We start from the raw sequence: 23,402 nt of genomic DNA, 5'->3' as shown, positions 1-23,402 counted from the left end.
ACCTTTGCATGTTCTCTTCTTCCCCAGAATGTAAAGGAGAAGACAGAGTGATCCAGCCAACAGGAGATGTCATTGCTACTGAAGGAGAGACAGTTACTCTTGGCTGTACATATGAGACAACTGCTTCCTTTTCTTACTTGTTCTGGTACAAACAAGAAGTAAATGGCTTTCCAAGGTTCATACTACAAGTCTACTCTGGAGCAAAAGATGCTGAAGACTTTCAGAAAGATAGAATGTATGCTACAGTCAACAAGACATCAGTTCCTCTGAAGATCCAAAATCTTCAGCTGTCTGACTCTGCTGTGTACTACTGTGCTCTGCAGCCCACAGTGACAGGAAACACCAAAACTCTGTACAAAAACCTTTGGAGCAAAGACAACACAATACTCCACAACATCCACCAGAGGGAGACACACACTGTTAAACTTCAATCAATATATAGTCTAGAATAACTTTACCTTAGATGTGTAACTAGGAGAAGTGAAAATACAGAGCTACAAGTAGACGGAGAGACTCAGGGAGGAGCTGAGCTGTTACTGAACTATAGAAGAGAGAGGAACTTCTATATTCAACAGAGATCAATACACAAACCATCAACATTACCTTTATTCAACATGCTGTCACTGCAGCATTGTGTGTTTTCTCTGCTGTTTCTCTCCATTCTAACAGGTAAGTTAGATTATGCAGCATGAAAAAGTTATATTCCAAAAACATCTGAATGTGAATCATTTATTGAGTATTTTTCTATATGAAATAATAGAGTTATCTCTTCCTTTAGGTATCAGCTGTGAAGAACTCACTCCAGTAGAGACAGAAAAGAACAGTTTAGAAGGCAGCTCTGTTACTCTCTCCTACACATACTCCAAACAAGCTGACTATAATGATTATTTCTTCTGGTATCGACAATATCTAGGAAAACCACCAGATTTTCTGATCTTTCACTCTGAAACGCAAAATGAAACAAAATCTGGACTGTCTGTTCATGTAAGTGAGGATAAAACCAAAATTCTTCTTCAGATCTCCTCAGCTGCAGTGACAGACTCTGCTGTGTACTACTGTGCTGTGAAGCCCACAGTGACAGGAAACACCAAAACTCTGTACAAAAACCTTTGGAGCAAAGACAACACAATACTCCACAACATCCACCAGAGGGAGTCACACACTGTTAAACATTGTATAGTATGTAATGATACAGTCTAGATTCTTTGTAGAGGTGACAATACCAGAAAATGAAGCACTAAAGATGAAAGGAAAAGTGTTTTCTTCAACAGTATGATAATGAGGTGTTGTGGGATATTATGTTCATGAACAATACCTCATAACTGATTGTAACAGCAACTCCCCTGACATCCAACAGAGCTCTATTTAAACTCTGGTTAGCATCACAGAATCAGGTCATAGTTTTGTTCTTCTCTTCATAAAAAAAGTTTGTGTTTTTCTCTTATAGGGGAACTATGCAGTTTCTTTAGCTTAATTTACCTTAACTGAACAGGTTCAGAGTAATTGGAATAGTTATATGACTTTTTTCGCGTTGAATGGTTGTCGTCCGCTTCCCCCTAGTGCCTGTGAGCTGAAAAAACACCCTTGTAGCTTTCCAATATGGTTCGGCCGGCAAGCCACCATCCTCAGCGTCAGGAAGTATCGTGTGATATCAGTTTTCGTGATGTAATGAACTGCACACATCCAGGAACCGCCTAGCTATAAGGACAAGGTAGCGATGGAGTTTTTCACACTATTTTCATGGCTGAGCTGGCAAAAAGAAGCAGAAATCTAGGACAACATTGTCGGAAGAACACAGAAAGAGGAAACGGCAGACTGAGCAAGGACTCAGACACAAGTAAACATAGGAGCTGCCAAATATCTAGTCCGAAGCTATAGGGGAGCTCTATAGAGAAACCTGCGAGCAAAAAGTCAGAAAACATCCCAGAAATGGCCAAAACTGCATAGTGCCCCTATATGGCTTATTTATTGTGGTGTACCATAGGGTTCAATCCTAGGTCCCCTTATTCTCTGTTTACATGTCTTTGGATGATATTATTTCAGTTTTCCGGAGGAAGCATAATAGAGAGGTGAAGATACAGATCTAAGAGGAGACAGATACATTCAGGGAGGAGCTAAGCTGTTACTGAACTATAGAAGAGAGAGGAACTTCTATATTTAACAGAGTTAAATACACAACCATCAACATTACCTTTATTCAACATGCTGTCACTGCAGCATTGTGTGCTTTATCTGATGTTTCTCATTATTCTAACAGGTTTGTTAAATTCTGCATTGAGGAAAACTTTAATTTCAATATTTTCTTAATCTGTTGAATCAATGAGTTTTATAGAATGCTATGAGAAATGATCTCTTCCTTTAGGTGTCAGCTGTGAAGAATTCACTCCAGTCGAGACAGAAGAGAACAGTTTAGAAGGCAGCTTTGTTACTCTGTCCTACAGATACTCCAAACAAGCTAAATATCATGATTTTTTTTTTCTGGTATTGACAATATCTAGGCAAACAACCAGAGTTCCTCATCTTTCACTCTCAAACGCAAGATGAAACAAACTCTGGACTGGTCTGTTTCAGTGAGTGAGGATAAAACCAAAATGGATCTTCAGATCTCCTCTGCTGCAGTGACAGACTCTGCTCTGTACTACTGTGCTGTGAAGCCCATAGTGACAGCAAACCCACAGTCTCTGTACAAAAACCTGACAACTTCTCAGTGAACATATACACACTTCAGCTCCTCCGTTTATTGAACAACAGTTCCATCAAGTGGACACTGAGAACATAAAGGGGAGGGAGAGAGAGAGAGAGAGTATGCTAAACGTGATGTAAATGTTTAGAGTCCCTTAACCAGAGGCGCAGACTTGAGTCACAAATTTGATGACTTCAGACACTACTCGAGAAGAAAAGACTTGTAACTCCACTTGGACTTCAACACCAATGACTCATGACTTCACTTGGACTTGAGCCTTTTGACTTTAAAGACTTGATACCTTTCCCCAAACTGAAAGAGGAAAAAGTATGTTATTACAATTACGTGTTTGACAAATAAATTCATTTCTGTTTATTTCTTGAATCAACTAATGCTATTAATTCCCAGCAAGGCGATACTTCATTAACGGTATGAAGAACAGTAAGTCGAGGCTGAATCATTTCATTAACAGAGATGCCATGTCGGCCATTAAATTCTATTGTTGTGGGTTCTGTGGGTTCCCTCCTTAATTCATAATTTGATGTTCACCCAAAATGAGATGACCAATCGACTTTTAAAGTAAATGGCTACATGCTGCAATCTGCTAACGTTATAGCAGCAAAACCATGGGGGTAATGTGAAGTTACTCCATTTAAAAAAAGAAAAAGATTTCCAACTCTATGTGATCCAGTTGGTGTGTTTTGAACCTGAGCTAAAGGTATGTTTATTCAAACTTTTATTTTCTCTTTCACACTTGCATTTACAGATTATTGATCCATAAAGTAAGTGACTAACATTACTACCGTATTTTCCTGGCTATAAGTCGCTCCAGAGTATAAGTCACATCAGTCAAAAAATGCGTCATGAAGAGGAAAAAAAACATAAATCGCACTGGACTATAAGTCGCATTCATTTAGAAATTGATTTCACAAAATCCAAGACCAAGAACAGACATTTCATCAGGAAAGGCAAGTTATTCAACTACACAATAGCACACAGAACAACAGGCTGAATAGGTGTCCAGAATGTTAACGTAAAACATTAACAGTTATTCAGCTACACAATAGCATAAAGAACATACCTGGGAGGCTGTATAGGCTAAATTAACATAACAAGCCAGAGAGTCCAACAAGTTAGTTACCGGCAAGCAAGTTCACCCAGCTCCCGATCTCATGTCACATGACTGAATCCATTGGATTCTTCATCCTCGGTGTCGCTTCGGGAGCAGCATATAGTTGTCACAAGCCTAGAGCGCCCTCTCGCGGCTGTAGAGGGTAATGTATGCTCCTCAGTTCATGTCAGTCAGTATGAATTAACATTTAAAAACATGTTAAATTATATAAATGTTGATATAAAAGTCACCTGACTTTAAGTTGCAGGACCAGCAAAACTGTGAAAAAAAGTGCGACTTATAGTCCGGAAAATACGGTACTAACCCTACAACTCTAGGACCTATTTGTGGCAGACTGAAGTTCATTAGCACTTGATAAAAACCTGGTTTAAAAAATTAAGACATGTTTGAAAAGGCATTCATGATTTGGGTAAATTTATTTTATTATAACTCTGTTGTCTACATTTGGTGAATATTGTTTTATTACTTGTTTAGGACTCGAAACACAAAGTTAAGGAATTGGAACTTGACTTAGGACATAACTTTGCACATCCTTGTCTTGACTTGGGACTTCACTGCAAAGACTTGACACTTAGTTGTGACTTGCAAAACAGTGACTTGGTCCCACCTCTGTCCTCAACAGATGATAAAGAGGAAGGACCAATGATGTGAAGGCCCAGATCCATCAGAGTATCAATGCTCTTCCTCTCTCTCCTCCCCTCTCACTGCAGACATGAAACACTGGCTGACTAACATCCTGATTCTGACTCTCTGGCTAGGTAACTCTTATTACTTATTCATTGTACTCCTTCAATCAATCATCTTCATTGATTCATCTCCTCCTCTGTATGTTCACTTCTTCCCCAGAGTGTAAAGGAGAAGACAGAGTGACCCAGCCAACAGGAGATGTCATTACTACTGAAGGAGAGACAGTTACTCTTGACTGTACATTTGAGACCAGTATCCCAAGTCCCACGTTGTACTGGTACAAACAAGAAGAAAATGATTACCCAAAGATGATGCTGCAACGTTTCTCTGTAAAAACTGATAATTCTAAAGCGCAAGAGAGAGTTGATGCAACAATCAAGGACAAGTCAGTTCCTCTGAAGATCCAGAAGCTTCAGCTGTCTGACTCTGCTGTGTACTACTGTGCTCTGCAGCCCACAGTGACAGGAAACACCAAAACTCTGTACAAAATCCTTTGGAGCAAAGACAACACAATACTCCACAACATCCACCAGAGGGAGACACACACTGTTACAGGGTGACATTATCAAGTAGGCGGTGCACGACTTCTGCACTGTGTTCAACCATTCAGTCAATAATAAGTGCTGCTGTGAAGAGAACAATTCTCAGACTGAATGTTGAACATCAGCTAGTTTCTCCTGTTGATTTAAACCTTGTTGTAGAGATGGAACATTGGCTGTGGATTATTCTTGCTGCTCTTTTCTTTGGTAAGATACAAAGAACAACATGGTTTTATTATTTTCTAAAGATTTATATAAACTGCAGTTCAGAGCTGAAATCTCTGAACAGTTGAGCTGTTTCTGTCCAGAGTAACAATGTAGATTAACATTTCCCACTGTCTTCTCCTCTCAGCCTCATGAACAATGTTAGCCTGATAGCTTCATTTTCTCTACTGTTTTCAGGATTAATAGCTGGAGACAAAATCTATCCTGTAGGAGAGGAAGTCAATAAAAGAGAAGGAGAATCTGTTACACTCAGTTGTGTATATGAGACAACGGCTACTAATCCTTACCTTTACTGGTACAGACATCATTCAGACCTTCAGGCACCTCAGTTCATTCTCTGGAAATTAGCTAGAAGTAGTGAATATATCCCAGATCCACGATATGAATCCAAAACACCAGGGAAAACAACTGAACTGACCATAAAGAGACTAACCCTGGCAGACACAGGTCTCTACTACTGTGCTCTAGAAACACAGTGATACAAAGTGTAGAAGAGGCTGTACAAAAACCTGAACACAGATATCTGACTACTCTTCAAAGAGGAGGGAAGTGGTATTCAAACCACAGCTTCCTATCAGATGGATTCTGATTATTCCAGTTTTATCAGAGTCCCTGTGGTTACAGCTGCTAATGTAACACTGTGGGAGGATTCACATGAGCAGCAAATCCACATCAATGACAAACCAACTGTATGATGGTTCAAACACAAGACACCATGACAACAAATAAATGGACACTGACTTACCTACTAAATCCTCTTCATACCCTGTGGGCCATTAGGCCAAATTGTTAAAATTTCCCATAGACTTTAATGGGAAATCTTTGGGAAATGACTTAACATAGCTCAAAACAACCCCTCTTTGGGGCCATACTAAATCGGCATATTTTGTTGTAGAAAAATATTTAAAAGTTTAAACCGAAGACAAGACTTTGGCCTTATTTGGGCTGATTGGGCAATCTGATATCAATCACGGTTTCTACCAAATCACAGTTTATGTATCGTCCAGTTTTCAGACTGTTTCAGATTTTCCAATGTGTGTGTATGGGACAGAATGTTGAGAGCCAGAGGGGAGGACAGAGGGGGGAGCTGTCGTATGACTCTCTGAAATCTTTCCAAACAAATTGCTCTCTCCCATACAGTTTTCACTCTTCATACATCATGGTTGGTCAAAATGTAGGAAATGTTGTGCCGGTCGCAGACATGTAACTATGGAATCCACCAGACTTAAACTTTTGGCTCTGTTCATACCAACTGCCGATAGAAACAATGGAAACAGATAGGCCACAATGATCTCCTTCCATTGTTCAACATGTTGATCTGCATCCCAAATAGACAATGAAACACTAATTAAATCACTGGTAGTTTATATTCCACAACATCATAAGTCACAGAAGAACTCAGTAGAATCACATTTCTAAGATTTTACAAACTTAAGAATTTCATGAAAACAGAAGCTTCTCCAACAACTTCACCATCTTTGAATTTGACCTCAAACGGCTGCAGAGGACCAAAAGATACTAAACTGTCACTTTACATTCAAGAAACATTCTGAAAAATGCATAAAATGTAACATGTTGAAATAATAAGTCTCACTTTACTTTCAAAATTTCTATAAAGAAATATTAAAAAGGCATGTACAGGTTCACTACAATTACCACCTTTTATACGTTTGAGAACAAAGTGAATCTGCACCAGCTGTAAAACAGGAACCATGTCAGCTGAAAACTACAAAGACCACTTCATACAAGAAATGTTACACTAAGAAAGGAGAGAGGCACAACATGTGTTAGGTGTAAAGTTGTCAGTAGGGGGAATAACCCAGGGCTGTGAATGAGCCCTGTCACTGTGATCAGGTTCCTCCTTCTAATCCACCAACTTAGTGTTGATGAAGACTAAACAGAGAGATCACAGCCTTCTTTATACTTGCTGTAGCTCAGAGTTACTCCACACTGCAGATATGAAGCCTCTGTTCATCTCAGTGTTGCTGGCTGCTATGAGCCTTGGTATGAACACAACTCTGTTTCTTTGATATCAATCTAACATTGATATGATTCTTTAACAGCACACTGATTCTGTTTGTTGCTGTTTTACAGAATGCAGAGCACAAAAAGACAACGTGCTGCAACCAAAAGGAGATGTGACTGCTACTGAAGGAGAGGCAGTAACACTTGGCTGTCAATATAACAGCAGTTCAACTAATAATTATCTCTTCTGGTACAAACAGGATGGAAACAACAGCCCCAAATTAAAAAAAAAGGGTCTGTGCGCCGGTCGCATGGTTCAAAAGGGTTCTAGCCTACTTCGTGACTTGATTAATTCATGTGTGTTTTGGGCGTAACATGCAATTTACCATTCAGTGTTATCTCCCATTCCCTTTAAAAGCCAGGCGCGTTTGTACCTTGGAGCATTGCTATTATGATGTTGAAATTGCTAAGCAGGATCTGCTCGTGCGTGAGGTAAAAGTGTGTGAGAAGGTCACATCATAATATTATTTCACATTGTAATATTTTAATTTTTAATCTTCTGCATGCGTGAGTGTGCTGCTGGGCGTCCCTGTGTGTGTAACAAGCATAGTGTGCTCATAGTGCGCTGAGCCTAGGAGCATTTTACTAATGCGATGTTAAAAGAACAATGAAATGCTGCGTTATTGACTTTACACCAGGTTTTTGTTGGTCAATGGCACGATCACTTTCCGCTGCCTCAAGATAGCAATACACCCAGAGTGCACCTGAACACACCTCCCTGTAAGACCAAAACGCCCAGAATGCACCTGAACACACCTCCCTGTAAGAGCAGCACGCCCAGAATGCACCTGGACACACCTCCCTGTAAGAGCAGCACGCCCAGAATGCACCTGGACACACCTCCCTGTAAGACCAGCACGCCCAGAATGCACCTGGACACACCTCCCTGTAAGACCAGCACGCCCAGAATGCACCTGAACTCTGTACAAAAACCTTTGGAGAAAAGACACCATTATACTCCAAAATATCCACTAGGGGGAGTCACACACCGTTAAACTTCAAGACAATGACAAATTGTTGAGAGATCTTCAACAGATGATAAAGAGGAAGGACCAATGATGTGAAGGCCCAGATCCATCAGAGTATCAATGCTCTTCCTCTCTCTCCTCCCCTCTCACTGCAGACATGAAACACTGGCTGACTAACATCCTGATTCTGACTCTCTGGCTAGGTAACTATTTAAAATACTGATTGTTTTTCTTTAGTCAATCATCTTTATTACTTAATCTCTTCTTCTGCATGTTCTCTTCTTCCCCAGAGTGTAAAGGAGAAGACAGAGTGATCCAGCCAACAGGAGATGTCATTACTACTGAAGGAGAGACAGTTACTCTTGACTGTACATTTGAGACAATTTATCCAAGTCCATCTTTATTCTGGTACAAACAAGAAGTAAATGATTTCCCAAAGTACATGCTGAAGCGTTACTCAACCTCAGATGAGAATGCTCCAGAGTTCCAGAAAGACAAATTTGATGCTAAAATCAACAAGACATAAGTTCCTCTGAAGATCCAGAAGCTTCAGCTGTCTGACTCTGCTGTGTACTACTGTGCTCTGAGGCCCACAGTGACAGGAAACACCAAAACTCTGTACAAAAACCTTTGTAGCAGAGACAACACAATACTCCACAACATCCACCAGAGGGAGTCACACACTGTTAAACTTCTATATTTTTCATCATGTAGTCTAGAATGACTTTACAGAGAGACCCAGGGAGGAGCTGAGCTGTTACTGAACTATAGAAGAGAGAGGAACTTCTATATTCAACAGAGATCAATACACAAACCATCAACATTACCTTTATTCAACATGCTGTCACTGCAGCATTGTGTGTTTTCTCTGATGTTTCTTTCCATTCTAACAGGTATGTTAGATCATGCAGCTTGAAACAATTGAATCCTAATAACATCTGATTGTGAATAAGTCTTTTACACCATTAAATAACAGTTATCTCTTCCTTTAGGTATCAGCTGTGAAGAACTCACTCCAGTAGAGACAGAAGAGAACAGTTTAAAAGGCAGCTCTGTTACTCTGTCCTACAGATACTCTAAACAAGCAACTGGTAATGATGAGTTTTACTGGTATAGACAATATCCAGGAAAACCACCAGAGTTCATCATATTCATCTCAGGAATTAACATTACAAAACAAGCTGAATCTCTGACATTGGAAACAAGGTTCTCTACTAAACTGTCTGAAGAAAAGCATCGTGTGGATCTTCAGATCTCCTCTGCTACAGTGACAGACTCTGCTGTGTACTACTGTGCTGTGAGGCCCACAGTGACAGCAAACCCACAGTCTCTGTACAAAAACCTTTGGAGGAACGGAAACAGAATACCTCACAACATCCACTAGAGGGAGTTACACACTGTTAAACTTCAATATGATAGAATCACTTACCTTAGAAGTTAACAGAAAGAAGTGAAAACACAGAGCTACGAGGAGACAGAGAGACTCATGGAGGAGCTGAGCTGTTACTGAACTATAGAAGAGAGAGGAACTTCTATATTAAACATAAATCAATGAACAAAACAGACCACTTTATCCAGCATGGGGTCATTGGATAATTGTGCGATTTCTCTACTGTATATTTCAATTATAGCAGGCAAGTAATATTCAGCATTTTCTGTGTTTGATGTGAATGTTTTATAACTGTGATTCATTCATTGAAAATGTTTAAAAATGAAAAGTGATCTCTTCCTTTAGGTGTCAGCTGTGAAGAACTCACTCCAGTCGAGAAAGAAGACAAAAGTTTAGAAGGCAGCTCTGTAACTGTAACCCTGTCCTACAGATACTCCAAGACTATAACTGCTACGGATCATTACTTCTGTTATCAACAATATCCAGGGAAACCACCAGAGTTTCTCCTGTACATTTCAGGGCTTAGATTTACCAGATTACTCAATCCGTGTTCTTCTATTGACTTGTGTTCTTGTGTCCCTGTGAAACGTCATCTTGTGTTGCCAAAGTACTGTCCCAATACACAAGTTCACATTTCACCGAGAACAGTTAAGATTCCTGGAAATGTTCTTGACACGCCCATTTTACAGAGGATGCATTGGTTGGTAACTTATATGAACTTCGCAGCACCCATATCCCAACATTCATTTTGGCATTCAATGATGGTCGGGTTTCCGGTACAGACAGACCAAAAAATTTTTTAACAATTTTCGCCATCTTATTCATCACTAAATTTACTTCTGAGAACGTTTTAGGCGAGAAATGAACGGTTTAGATTTTGAATACAGGCAGTCTTGCGAAAATCTTTGCTCCAAAGTTTTCTGGTGTTGAGAGGCTCCATAAAGTGATGCGGCCGCCAGCTTGCACCTGCCCGGGCCGCTAGCTCATCGCTCAGACAGTCACGCTCGGAGACCCCGCTGTAAGCCGGAGGTCTTTTAGACCGGTCTCTTAAATCAGAGGCTTTTATTTCGCCGTTGACTTATCGTTTGTTTAAATATCACAACACATGTCCATCAAAAGATTAACGGGAAACTGTGGTTAACTGTCTTTTTGGAGTTAAACTCCACAAGCACACACACACACACACACACACACACACACACACACACACACACACCACAGCCTCACAGACACACACAGCGCAGCAGGCAGAGGCGGGGGAGAGACATATACCTGTTTCTTTTCGGGAGACTTGTTTAAATTATACCATAGGCTATACATTAGATTTAGTATTTAGTTCATATTTTTTTGGTGTATTTGTTTTCTGATTCATTAGAAGATGAGTTTCAGTCTGTATGATACATTAACAGTTGTACATAAAGTGGTAACATGCTATGACATGGTATGTAGACTAAAGGGGAGACACCAACCTTTATCATTTTAATTGCTAATTTCCAACTGTTGTCCCTTGGCATATACAGTTCACTACAATAATATAGAAATGATAATTCCACATAATAGGAACACCTAGGACACACCAGTGAATATGTCTACTTATTTTTTAATTTAAACTGACTTAAACGTATACACTAATAATAGTAGGGATCACATTCCACTCTCTTGAATAAGTAAGGGGTGTTTGAGCTAAACCATAAACAATAAAATTAAAGCTCAATAAATTTTATTCTTCAATATTATTGCAATAGTTGTAACATTATGAGATTTTCTTCTTAAAATACAAAGTGGTTATATTGTTGTGGTTTTTATTTGTAGCTGTTATTTTGGAGCCCTGCAGGTAGCCTCTGTGCTGGGGGGGCGGGGGGTGTGTGTGGGGGGGGGGGGGGGGGTTGAGCAATACCAGCAAGACGCATCATCTCAAACTGTTAACAGCGTTTTCTGTGCTTGTGAACTTACGAGTTAATTCTTCCAAGAACAAACAGCAAAAACGTTCTCCACAAGAACGCAAATCCATTCTTTGCATTCTTGAGATTGAGAAACACCCACTGACAAGCTTCTGGAAGACTTTTTTCTACACTGTTGTACTGAACGTTGTACCTCCACTAGAGGGCGACATTATCAAGTAGGCGGTGCACTACTTCTGCACTGTTCAACCATTCAGTCAATAATAAGTGCTGCTGTGAAGAGAACAATTCTCAGACTGAATGTTGAACATCAGCTAGTTTCTCCTGTTGATTTAAACCTTGTTGTAGAGATGGAACATTGGCTGTGGATTATTCATGCTGCTCTTTTCTTTGGTAAGGTGCAAAGAGTGTTTTAATGCACAAAAAAGCAAAAACAGATCATTTCTGTTGGTATCTCGTACATTCTAAATAACTATTTATTTATAAGCTATATGGTTTTCTCTGACATAAAACAGCAGTAATGGGAAATCCAGATTATGTACTCTTTAAACCTACTCTACTGCTTTAAATCAATCATCTTTATTGATTCATATCTATCGTTGCATGTTCTCATCTTCCCCAGAGTGTAAAGGAGAAGACAGAGTGACCCAGACAACAGGAGATGTCATTACTACTGAAGGAGAGACAGTTACTCTTGACTGTACATATGAGACAACTACTTCCTATTCTTATTTGTTGTGGTACAAACAAGAAGTAAATGGCTTTTGTTGCAGAGGGCAGAAACATCAACCTGACCTGTACATATGAGGGTACTATCTACAGTATTCAGTGGTACCGACAATACCAGAGATCCAGACCAGAGTTCCTGCTCTCCATCACAGAGGGTGGATCATTTCATTCAACTGGTTCTGATTTCTCAGCTCACATTGACAAGAAAGGGAAACGTGTTGATCTGGAGATCATCTCAGCTAAACTTTCAGACTCTGCTGTGTACTACTGTGCTCTGCAGCCCACAGTGACAGGAAACACCAAAACTCTGTACAAAAACCTTTGGAGCAAAGACAACAATATACTCCACAACATCCACCAGAGGGAGTCACACACTGTTAAACTTCAATATTTTTCATGATGTAGTCTAGAATCACTTTACAGAGAGAGTCAGGGAGGAGCTGAGCTGTTACTGAACTATAGAAGTGAGAGGAACTTCTATATTCAACAGAGTTCAATACACAAACCATCAACATTACCTTTATTCAACATGCTGTCACTGCAGCATTGTGTGTTTTCTCTGATGTTTCTCTCCATTCTAACAGGTATGTTAGATTATGCAGAATTAAAATGTTTTATTCTAACAACATCTGAATGTGAATCATTTATTAAGTCTTTTACAACATGACATAACAGTTATCTCTTCCTTTAGGAGTCAGCTGTGAAGAACTCACTCCAACTGAGAAAGAAAAGAACAGTTTAGAAGGCAGCTCTGTTACTCTGTCCTACAGATATTCATCTGGTAATTATTTCTTCTGGTACAGACAATATCCAGGAAAACCACCCGAGTTCATCATCTCCCACTCTGCTTCAGGAATAGTAGGAATCAAGAATAACGTAATTCCTGGACTGAAGATTAATGTGGAGGACAAACAAATCCATATGAACATCTCCTCAGCTAAGCTGTCTGACTCTGCTGTGTACTACTGTGCTCTGAGGCCCACAGTGACAGGAAACACCAAAACTCTGTACAAAAACCTTTGGAGCAAACACAACACAATACTCCACAACATCCACCAGAGGGAGACACACACTGTTAAACTTGAATATATTTTTTTTAAATTCTAGAATCACTTTACAGAGAGACTCAGGGAGGAGCTGAGCTGTTACTGAACTATAGAAGAGAGAGGAACTTCTATATTCAACAGAGTTCAATACACAAACCATCAACATTACCTTTATTCAACATGCTGTCACTGCAGCATTGTGTGTTTTTTCTGATGTTTATTTCAATTATTACAGGTAAGTTACATTTGGCATTATTCCAAGTTTAATTGCAATGTTTCATGAATGTAATTCATTTCTTGAGTTTTGTAACACAATAAAAAAAGAGTTATCTCTTAATTCAGGTGTCAGCTGTGAAGAACTCACTCCAGAAGAGAAAGAAGACAAAAGTTTAGAAGGCAGCACTGTTACTCTGTCCTACAGATACTCCAAGACTATAACAGCTACTGATGATTTTTTCTGGTATCGACAATATCCAGGAAAACCACCAGAGTTTCTTCTGCACATTTCAGGGCTTGGTATTGCAAGACGCGGAGAGTCTCTAAAATCAGACACAAGGTTCTCTACTAAACTAACTGAAGAAAAGCATCTGGATCTGCAGATCTCCTCTGCTGCAGTGACAGACTCTGCTCTGTACTACTGTGCTGTGAGGCCCACAGTGACAGCAAACCCACAGTCTCTGTACAAAAACACAAGCTGACACACTGACAAGCTGCTGGAAGACTTTTTTCCACACTGTTGTAATGAACCGTTGACCTCCACTAGAGGGCGACATTATCAAGTAGGAGGTGCACTACTTCTGAAACTTCTCAATGAGCTCCTTTCATTGTTCAACATGTTCTGCATCCCAAATAGGTCACTGAAACAGAAATACAACTCTTTAATCAGTGGTAGTTATTATTTTCAGACATCAAAATCCAAAGAAAAATTCACCTTGTGTTTTTTAAAACTTAAGAATTTCATAAAAACAGAAGCTTCCCCAACAACTCTGCCATATTTGAATTTGACCCCTCATGGCTGCAGAAGACCAAAAGATACTAAACTGTCACTTCGTAACCAAGAAACATTCTGAAAAGTGCAAAAAATGTACATGTTGCAAAATGCCAACCGCCTTGAGAAGGCCCTCTTTTTCCTTGTGTTACCTGATCAGAACTGGATTCATGGAAGCTAGACATTCCTTCTCCAACACTCGTTGGCTTTTTGACATAAATTCCATGTCTTAGACAGACATGCCTGAACTGTTATCCCTACATTCATCAGAGTCATGGGGTGAGTCTGATGAAAACTGAAAACGGTGTCTGCCTACATTTCCCCCAAACACAGACACACATACATACATACAAATAATTCTCGTTTTATTAGATAGAAAGCCTGCTTATAAGTGGGATCACACTCTGTCTGCCACTTGTTGTCTGTAGCTGGTTGTGCTTTATACACAAAACTCACTGTCATAATAACACACCATTGATAAACACCCACTAACACAGTAACGGTAGGTGTAAGTGTATTACATTGTCAACAGTTGTCAGTTAAGACCATGATGAAGAAGTTACACCACTACACAGTAGTACCTTCATGTTACAGTATGCTTAAATATACTTGTGATACAACTCTAATCTTACCAAGACAGATTGGATAACTACTGGACTAACTTAATCTTACCAGGACAGATTGGATAACTACTGGACTAACCTAATCTTACCAGGACAGGTTGGATAACTACTGGACTAACCTAATCTTACCAGGACAGGTTGGATAACTACTGGACTAACTTAATCTTACCAGGACAGGTTGGATAACTACTGGACTAACCTAATCTTACCAGGACAGGTTGGATAACTACTGGACTAACTTAATCTTACCAGGACAGGTTGGATAACTACTGGACTAACTTAATCTTACCAGGACAGGTTGGATAACTACTGGACTAACCTAATCTTACCAGGACAGGTTGGATAACTACTGGACTAACCTAAAGCTTTCTCCTTCTGTCTGCAGTCTTGAAGCAACACCATCATCAGCAGCTGAGTCTGATCAGCGCTTCATGTTGAATATACTTGTGTAGTAATGTTTGAATAAATGTTATAATAAAGATACATGTTTCGTTAATTTCTTTTTAGAGCTTGTATACCTAACGAGTTATTAAAACAGGTAGCATCTGAATATAATTATTCAGTTAGAAGTTTCCTGTGTCCAGGTCATAAGTTGATGGTAAAAATAGACATTGAAAAACAGTTTATATTATATATACACCCAAAAACTTAATGACACAGACAAACAAGTTCATTCAATGCATTTATTTTTTGAATACCAATATCTAATATAGCACATGTTGGGTACTCGTAGGTGTACAGATTCAATTCTTGGCATATTATCAAAGATGTTTATCAATATTAATAAAGTTATGAATATGGTTATTAATAACTTTATCAAATCAACAAACAATCAAAACGGGGCACCACCCTGAAACTTCAGGGGCCAATATTGAACTGTGGAATAGTCTCATTTGTCAGTGGAAGGGTGAAATCCGAGCACTGACCTGTGTTTAACCAGCAATTAATACAATAAGTATACAAATAATCACAAACAACTGCTAATTAAAGTATAGTAGAATTTATTAACTTCAAAATTATCAATGGCCAATCAATAATCCTGTGATCAATTAAAACCAATATACGTTTCTTTTAAGTACAACAAAACAAAGCAAAAACAAACCAGCATGTGGGAGACCCTCTGTGGGTGTGTGTGTGTGTGTGTGTGTGTGTGTGTGTGTGTGTGTGTGTGAGAGCGTGAGTGTGAAAGAGGAGAGGGTGACGAGGTGTAGTCTAGCCAAAGACTACAAAAATGGCTACTCTTGTGAGCGGCACAAAACTGTTTCACCCCAAGAGGGCGGTATTAATAGGCTAGGCCCAAGATTAGCCATTAGCTCATTCAGGCTAAGCTATGTGCTACCCACAATAGGCTAGCTGCTAAGCTAACGTGTCTGCACACATGTGGTTGACAAGAGGGAGACACAGGAGCGCAGAACTGTGGAGCGGTGCACGCTCTGCAGTTTATGTGACTCGCTGTTTGGCCAGCTGTTCACCTTAGTGCGTGTGTGTAACTAGCTATGTGTTCATATATGTGTGTGTGAGAGAAAGGTTAGAGAAAAGATAGATACCTAAAACTCCTCAGCAGTGGGAGAAGCAGAAAGTAGCATTTACAGCCTGAACAAGCTAGCTACATATTCAACACAACATATCAACAATGCACTGTGATCAGAGTACATTCACAGAATAGATTTGATTAATACATTACACGCGCAGCAGTAGCGCTGTATTAATCAGATCATATTAATGGTAACACAAAGTAGCAGCAATAGCAATTTACTCATTAATAAAACACACTATGTATCTCTGCCCAGACGTAAGCCTTCTTACTGTGTGTTCAGTCCGTTTGTCCGTAGGTTTCCACGAAAGAAACGGGGGTCCGTGTCTGCTCGTCAGCAGATCAGAGGAAGCTTTCCTTCCAAAAAGAGCAGAATGAAGGGAGCTAGAGTCGACTTGAGAAGAAAAACGTTGTTTCCTTCTCCTGCAGATATGAAAACACTGGCGAGTGGTTTCAGAGGATCCACGGTGCTCCCAGCACCGAAATTAAATCCACTTTGTTTCAAAAATGGAAGTTTTAGCACAAACTTGTCGTGCTGTCGTCAACTGGAGTTGAGGTGGAAAGCATTTGTTTCTGTGTGTCATGCTGTATTGACCAAAGTCACAGGGCAAAAGACGAGAAGTGGGGGGTGACATGGAGTTTTATAGCTCAGGCCACCAGACCTGGCTCCATGCTGGTTTTATGGTACCTCTGAACCAATGGGAGAGTCAAAGTGAAGCTGAAGGTGTCAAACCTTATCTGCAGGCCCCTCCCTGACGCCATTTTACTCTTCTTAGCTCCTTTCCTTCATTTAGGATTTCGGAGCAAGGGATGTGGACTTTACCGTGGGCCAAGATCCTTTGTCTGAAAGATCACATGGTCTCTGGGTCTTTTGTCTTTGAGTCACATGTTGACTGAAAACCCTTTGAAAAAGATTATGTTTAACCTCCTCGCCGGTCCCAACACACAATCTGTTCAACATCTCTCTTTGGCCTCTGTCTCCCTGCTCTCTTTTCTTTTGCTTTCCCTCTCCTCCTCCTCATCTCTCCCTTCTGGTGATGCTAGTGCAGCGCCTGGCCCTGGTTTGTCTTCTTGGATCAGGGCAGTCAGACTGGTGCAGACTGCCCTAATGCCTCATCCATGTTGGCAAACCAGGGCCAAGTTGCTGCTGTGGCTTTTCCATCCTCAGTGACCGCCTCCATTTGTTCCTTAGTCCCCTGTTCAAAGACAGCAAACACAAGAAAAAATGTTTACCGTTATGAATGCTATAACGTAACATTACAGAACGTTATACTTGTTACATGGGAAACTACTCATACATTTTAGCTTTCATTTAACGTTGCTAGTGAAGTTAACAAGGTGCAGCTTCACCTCCCATCCTGCAGCTACAACTGATAAACACACCCATTTCTAAATCTCTGCTAACGTTACGCATATACAGTAACGGCTTATAGAAAGAGATAAATGCCACCAGACATTGAAATTTACAAACACAAATGGCACAAAACACTGCAACCCAGCTAACAGCCTAATGTTAAATGATAGGTTCAGTTAGCCTAATGTTAGCTCGGGATGTATCTACCTAATTAGAATAGCAATTTTTACCAGCATTAAAGCGTTAAGCTTTAGATTAATGTAACACATTAAAAGTGATAACAAATGTACGGCAAACACTAAAGAAACTTACATTTAAAGGATTATTGCGCCGTCAGCGATGCTGCTCCAACTCCCCTTATGTCTGCCGTTGTTTTATTTTTAATGAGCCAGCAAAGCCACGCACATAGGATTGTGGGTGATTTGGGAACGTGAAGGATACACACATGCATCCTTGGAAATTCTCTGAACGAAGGACTCAGTCCTTGGTGGAATTTGGATCAGGTCACCAGACGTCGCGGATTTTGAATTCTGTGTCCCGAGTCCCAACAAAAGCCTGTCGGGACACTAAAATGTCCCCGTTTACACGAGCAGCAGCGTGAGCTGATTTTTCCGGTGTTTCAGCCCCGAATGATTTGAGTGTAGCCCCGAATGTAACTTTGTGCAGTTTATTTTTCCGAGGCGATGCTGTATTTCTTGCTATCACTTAGCAACCGTCTCTACGTGAGGAAAGCTGTGAAAGGTGAAGTTCTCAGAGGAATCCTAGTCAAATCAGTCTAATACATTGATGCCATCAACACAAAGTTTAGGAGCACAATCCTAATGATTTAGTTTGAAGTTCCTGTGACGTGACGTTTCCAGTCTATGGTTCAGACTCAATCACACGGAGCTCTGAAGCAGACCTGTGCTTCGCTTAGTGTCCACTCTCGCTGTAAAATGCAGGCCAGCTTCAGGTTGATGGATGCGCTCACAGCTGTGGACATGCTGCGGCAGATGTGCTGCGTTTGTGCTCCCTTTATTTATGTAGTAATTTCGGGTTTCCACCTCCGACATATAGCAGCGTACAGCCACTTCCCTAGCTAAACTATTTGTCTTATTCAGAGACCAGAGACCCAAACGGGGCTCTGAGTCTGTCAGAAGGTCTGAGATCTACCGTATCAGCAGAGATATCACGTAATGCACAGCAGACTATGGAAATATAGTGACTTTATTCTTGTAATAGCCTATTATCACTTTATTTTTCTCAAAACATCACGAATCCTCCAAATCACAGAGAACACAGATATACTGCATTTAGAATATGCACAAAGTTTTGGACATGAGCAGAAATCTTGCTCAAATACACCTGACATATTACAGTCGAGGGGTTTATTAGTACATTAACAACAAAAGACACAAAACAGGAGGGAGGAGTAACTTATGCCTAGGATACATGCAGTAGCGGAGATAGCGTGGGTACTTGGGTGAGGTCACCCCAGGGCCCCGTGCCAATAAGGGCCCCCTCAATCACTGCCGATCTTCTGTCGCTTGACGAAAACGAGGCACCGCCTAGTGACATATTATAGATCGTTAGCTGAAAGAAGCTACCACATTTTGTATTTTAGAACAAACGGCAAACTTTCGTTATTTCCTTCTGAGTCAGTTTGACAGTATAACCTTCAAATGCATAATGCAATTGTGTGTCCGCTTCTTTGACAGTGGCAGTGCCATATATATATATATATATATATATATATTTTTTTTTTTTAAATAATCAATAATGAAGTTACTGTCTGTGTCCATGTCTGACCTGGGCTGGCACATGCATGCACAAGCACTAATTAAAGTAAGTTCAAAGTGTCCCGATTTTAGTTCCAGGAAATCTGGTCACCCTAAATTTGTAGGATCCTCGATATTGGAACAGTCCTTCGACGGACTTCGATGACGTAGCATCCTCCAAATTCTGGCTTCGGAGGGTCCTTCCTCGACTTTGAGAAACACCTAAAGAAATGGCACATCCTAAAATCGTATAAAAATGAATACATGTTTAAACAGGAATTAATTATTTGGGTAAATTTAATTTATTATAACTCTGTTGTCTACATTTGGTGAAGATTGCTTTATTACTTGTTTAGGACTCGAAACACAAAGTTAAGGAATTGGACTTTGACTTAGGACTTCACTTGGCACATCCCTGTCTTGACTTGGGACGTCAGTAAAGTACTTGAAACTTAGTTGTGACTTGTAAAACAGTGACTTGGTCCCACCTCTGTCCTCAACAGATGATAAAGAGGAAGGACCAATGATGTGAAGGCCCAGATCCATCAGAGTATCAATGCTCTTCCTCTCTCTCCTCCCCTCTCACTGCAGACATGAAACACTGGCTGACTAACATCCTGATTCTGACTCTCTGGATAGGTAACTATTTAAAATACTGATTGTTTTCCTATAATCAGTCATGTTTATAGATTCATCTCTTCCTCTGCATGTTCTCTTCTTCCCCAGAGTGTAAAGGAGAAGACAGTGTGATCCAGCTAACAGGAGATGTCATTATTACTGAAGGAGATACAGTTACTCTTGGCTGTAAATTTGTGACTGACCGAACTCCTACTTTGTACTGGTACAAACAAAAAGAAAATGATTACCCAAAGATGCTGCTACAACGATTCTCTGTAAAAACTGAAAATGCTAAAGCACAAGAGAGAATTGATGCTACAATCAAGGACAAGTCAGTTCCTCTGAAGATCCAGAAGCTTCAGCTGTCTGACTCTGCTGTGTACTACTGTGCTCTGAGGCCCACAGTGACAGGAAACACCAAAACTCTGTACAAAAACCTTTGAAGCAATGACAACACAATACTCCACAACATCCACCAGAGGGAGTCACACACTGTTACAGGGCGACATTATCTAGTAGGAGGTGCACTACTTCTGCACTGTGTTCAACCATTCAGTCAATAATAAGTGCTGCTGTGAAGAGAACAATTCTCAGACTGAATGTTGAACATCAGCTAGTTTCTCCTGTTGATTTAAACCTTGTTATAGAAATGGAACATTGGCTGTGGATTATTATTGCTGCTCTTTTCTTTGGTAAGGTGCAAAGAGTGTTTTGATGCACAAAAAAGCAAAAACAGATCATCTCTGTTGGTATTTCGTACATTCTAAATAACATGCTACATGGTTTTCTCTGACATAAAACAGCAGTAAGGGGAAATCCAGATTGTTTACTCTTTAAACCTACTCTTCTGTTTTAAATCAATCATCTTTATTGATTTATATCTATCTTTGCATGTTCTCTTCTTCCCCAGAGTGTAAAGGAGAAGACAGAGTGATCCAGCCAACAGGAGATGTCATTACTACTGAAGGAGAGACAGTTACTCTTGGCTGTACATTTGAGACAACTATTTCCTATTCTTATTTGTTCTGGTACAAACAAGAAGTAAATGGCTTTCCAAAGTTTATGCTACAAATCTACTCTGGAGCAAAAGATGCTGAAAACGTTCAGAAAGAAAGAATTTATGCTACACTCAAGGATAAGTCAGTTCCTCTGAAGATCCAGAAGCTCCAGCTGTCTGACTCTGCTGGGTGACATACACTGTTAAACTTTAAGACAATCACACAACAATTCAACCAACATCAGAATCATCCACCAAAGGTCTTATTATTATTCTCTGGCCCCGCCCACTGACATTTAACTCAACCAATGAGATTACTTCTGTCTCCAGAGCAGAATTTTTTTTGAGAAACTAAAAGCACAATCAGCTTGATGTTGAGAAGAAGGGCTGCACATCAGAGAGGCTGTTTAGTTTTTCATTCTACTGCAGTGGAAGAACATTGTTCATCTGCTGTCTGTTTGGCTTTAACAACTCCAAAGACATGTTGCTTTACCTGTTTTTACTTTTCTCTCCCTTTATAGGTGAGTGTTAGAACAGAGATCAAAGTCTCATATAACCTGCTGTATTAACCAGATATTTCATAACTAGAGGTTTATCTGTGTAAGATAATGATAACTGATGTGAATAATATTCATTTTGCAGCCCTGGGTTCCATGAACAGCATAAAGCCAGAAAGTACTGAAGAACATGTTGCAGAGGGCAGAAACATCAACCTGACCTGTACATATGAGGGTACTATCTACAGTATTCAGTGGTACCGACAATACCAGAGATCCAGACCAGAGTTTCTGCTCTCCATCACAGAGGATGGATCATTTTATCCAACTGGTTCTGATTTCTCAGCTCACATTGACAAGAAAGGGAAACGTGTTGATCTGGAGATCTCCTCAGCTAAGGTGTCTGACTCTGCTGTGTACTACTGTGCTCTGAGGCCCACAGTGACAGGAAACACCAAAACTCTGTACAAAAACCTTTGGAGAAAAGACAACACAATACTCCACAACATCCACCAGAGGGAGTCACACTCTGTTAAACTTCAATATGATGTAGTCTAGAATCACTTTACCATAAAAGTGTAACTAGGAGAAGTGAAAATACAGAGCTACGAGGAGACAGAGAGACTCAGGGAGGAGCTGAGCTGTTACTGAACTATAGAAGAGAGAGGAACTTCTATATTCAACAGAGATCAATACACAAACCATCAACATTACCTTTATTCAACATGCTGTCACTGCAGCATTGTGTGTTTCCTCTTCTGTTTCTAGTTATTTTAAAAGGTTTGTTAGATTCTATGTTAAGGAAAAGTTTGACTTCAATGTTTCCTGAATGTAGAACATTTCTCAAGGCTTTTACAACATAAAACCTGAAATAACAGAGTTATCTCTTCCTTTAGGTGTCAGCTGTGAAGAACTCACTCCAGTAGAGAAAGAAGAGAACAGTTTAGAAGGCAGCTCTGTTACTCTGTCCTACAGATACTCCAAACAAGCAACTGGTTCTGATCGATTCTTCTGGTATCGACAACATCCAGGAAAACCACCAGAGTTCCTCATCTTTCACTTGGGAACTCAAAATGAAACAAAATCTGGACTGTCTGTTCATGTAAGTGAGGATAAAACCAAAATTATTCTTCAGATCTCCTCTGCTGCAGTGACAGACTCTGCTGTGTACTACTGTGCTCTGAGGCCCACAGTGACAGGAAACACCAAAACTCTGTACAAAAACCTTTGGAGCAAAGACAACACAATACTCCACAACATCCACCAGAGGGAGTCACACACTGATAAATTACAAAGTGTTGAGAGATCTTCAACAGATGATAAAGAGGAAGGACCAATGATGTGAAGGCCCAGATCCATCAGAGTATCAATGCTCTTCCTCTCTCTCCTCCCCTCTCACTGCAGACATGAAACACTGGCTGACTAACATCCTGATTCTGACTCTCTGGCTAGGTAACTATTTAAAATACTGATTGTTTTTCTTTAACAATCATCTTTATTAATTCATCTCTCCATCTGCATGTTCCCTTCTTCCCCAGAGTGTAAAGGAGAAGACAGAGTGATCCAGCCAACAGGAGATCTCATTACTACTGAAGGAGAGACAGTTACTCTTGACTGTACATTTGAGACCAGTGACCGAAATCCCTATTTGTTCTGGTACAAACAAGAAGTCAATAAATTCCCAAATTACATGCTGAAACGTTACTTAA

General features: G+C 40.1%; 2 gene segments (V, D, J or C); both read left to right on the top strand.

Annotated features, from left to right (window-relative positions):
• Positions 1 to 12,808: 12,808 nt before the first annotated feature.
• On the top strand, positions 12,809 to 13,269 carry LOC118495875 (the record flags this gene model as incomplete). The annotated part of the segment is given in 2 exon segments: positions 12,809 to 12,863; positions 12,971 to 13,269. Coding segments are annotated over 2 exon segments (354 nt in total), but the record flags the coding sequence as incomplete, so codon positions are not given.
• An 8,295-nt stretch (positions 13,270 to 21,564) lies between these two features.
• LOC116056341 lies at positions 21,565 to 22,325 on the top strand. The segment is given in 2 exon segments: positions 21,565 to 21,717; positions 21,839 to 22,325. Coding segments are annotated over 2 exon segments (453 nt in total).
• Positions 22,326 to 23,402: the final 1,077 nt, after the last annotated feature.

The sequence above is a fragment of the Sander lucioperca genome, chromosome 9, assembly GCF_008315115.2.
Source record: "Sander lucioperca isolate FBNREF2018 chromosome 9, SLUC_FBN_1.2, whole genome shotgun sequence".
Classification (NCBI taxonomy): domain Eukaryota; kingdom Metazoa; phylum Chordata; class Actinopteri; order Perciformes; family Percidae; genus Sander; species Sander lucioperca.
The sequence above is the reverse complement of the archived record's forward strand: the minus strand, read 5'-3'. Positions and strand labels throughout refer to the sequence as shown.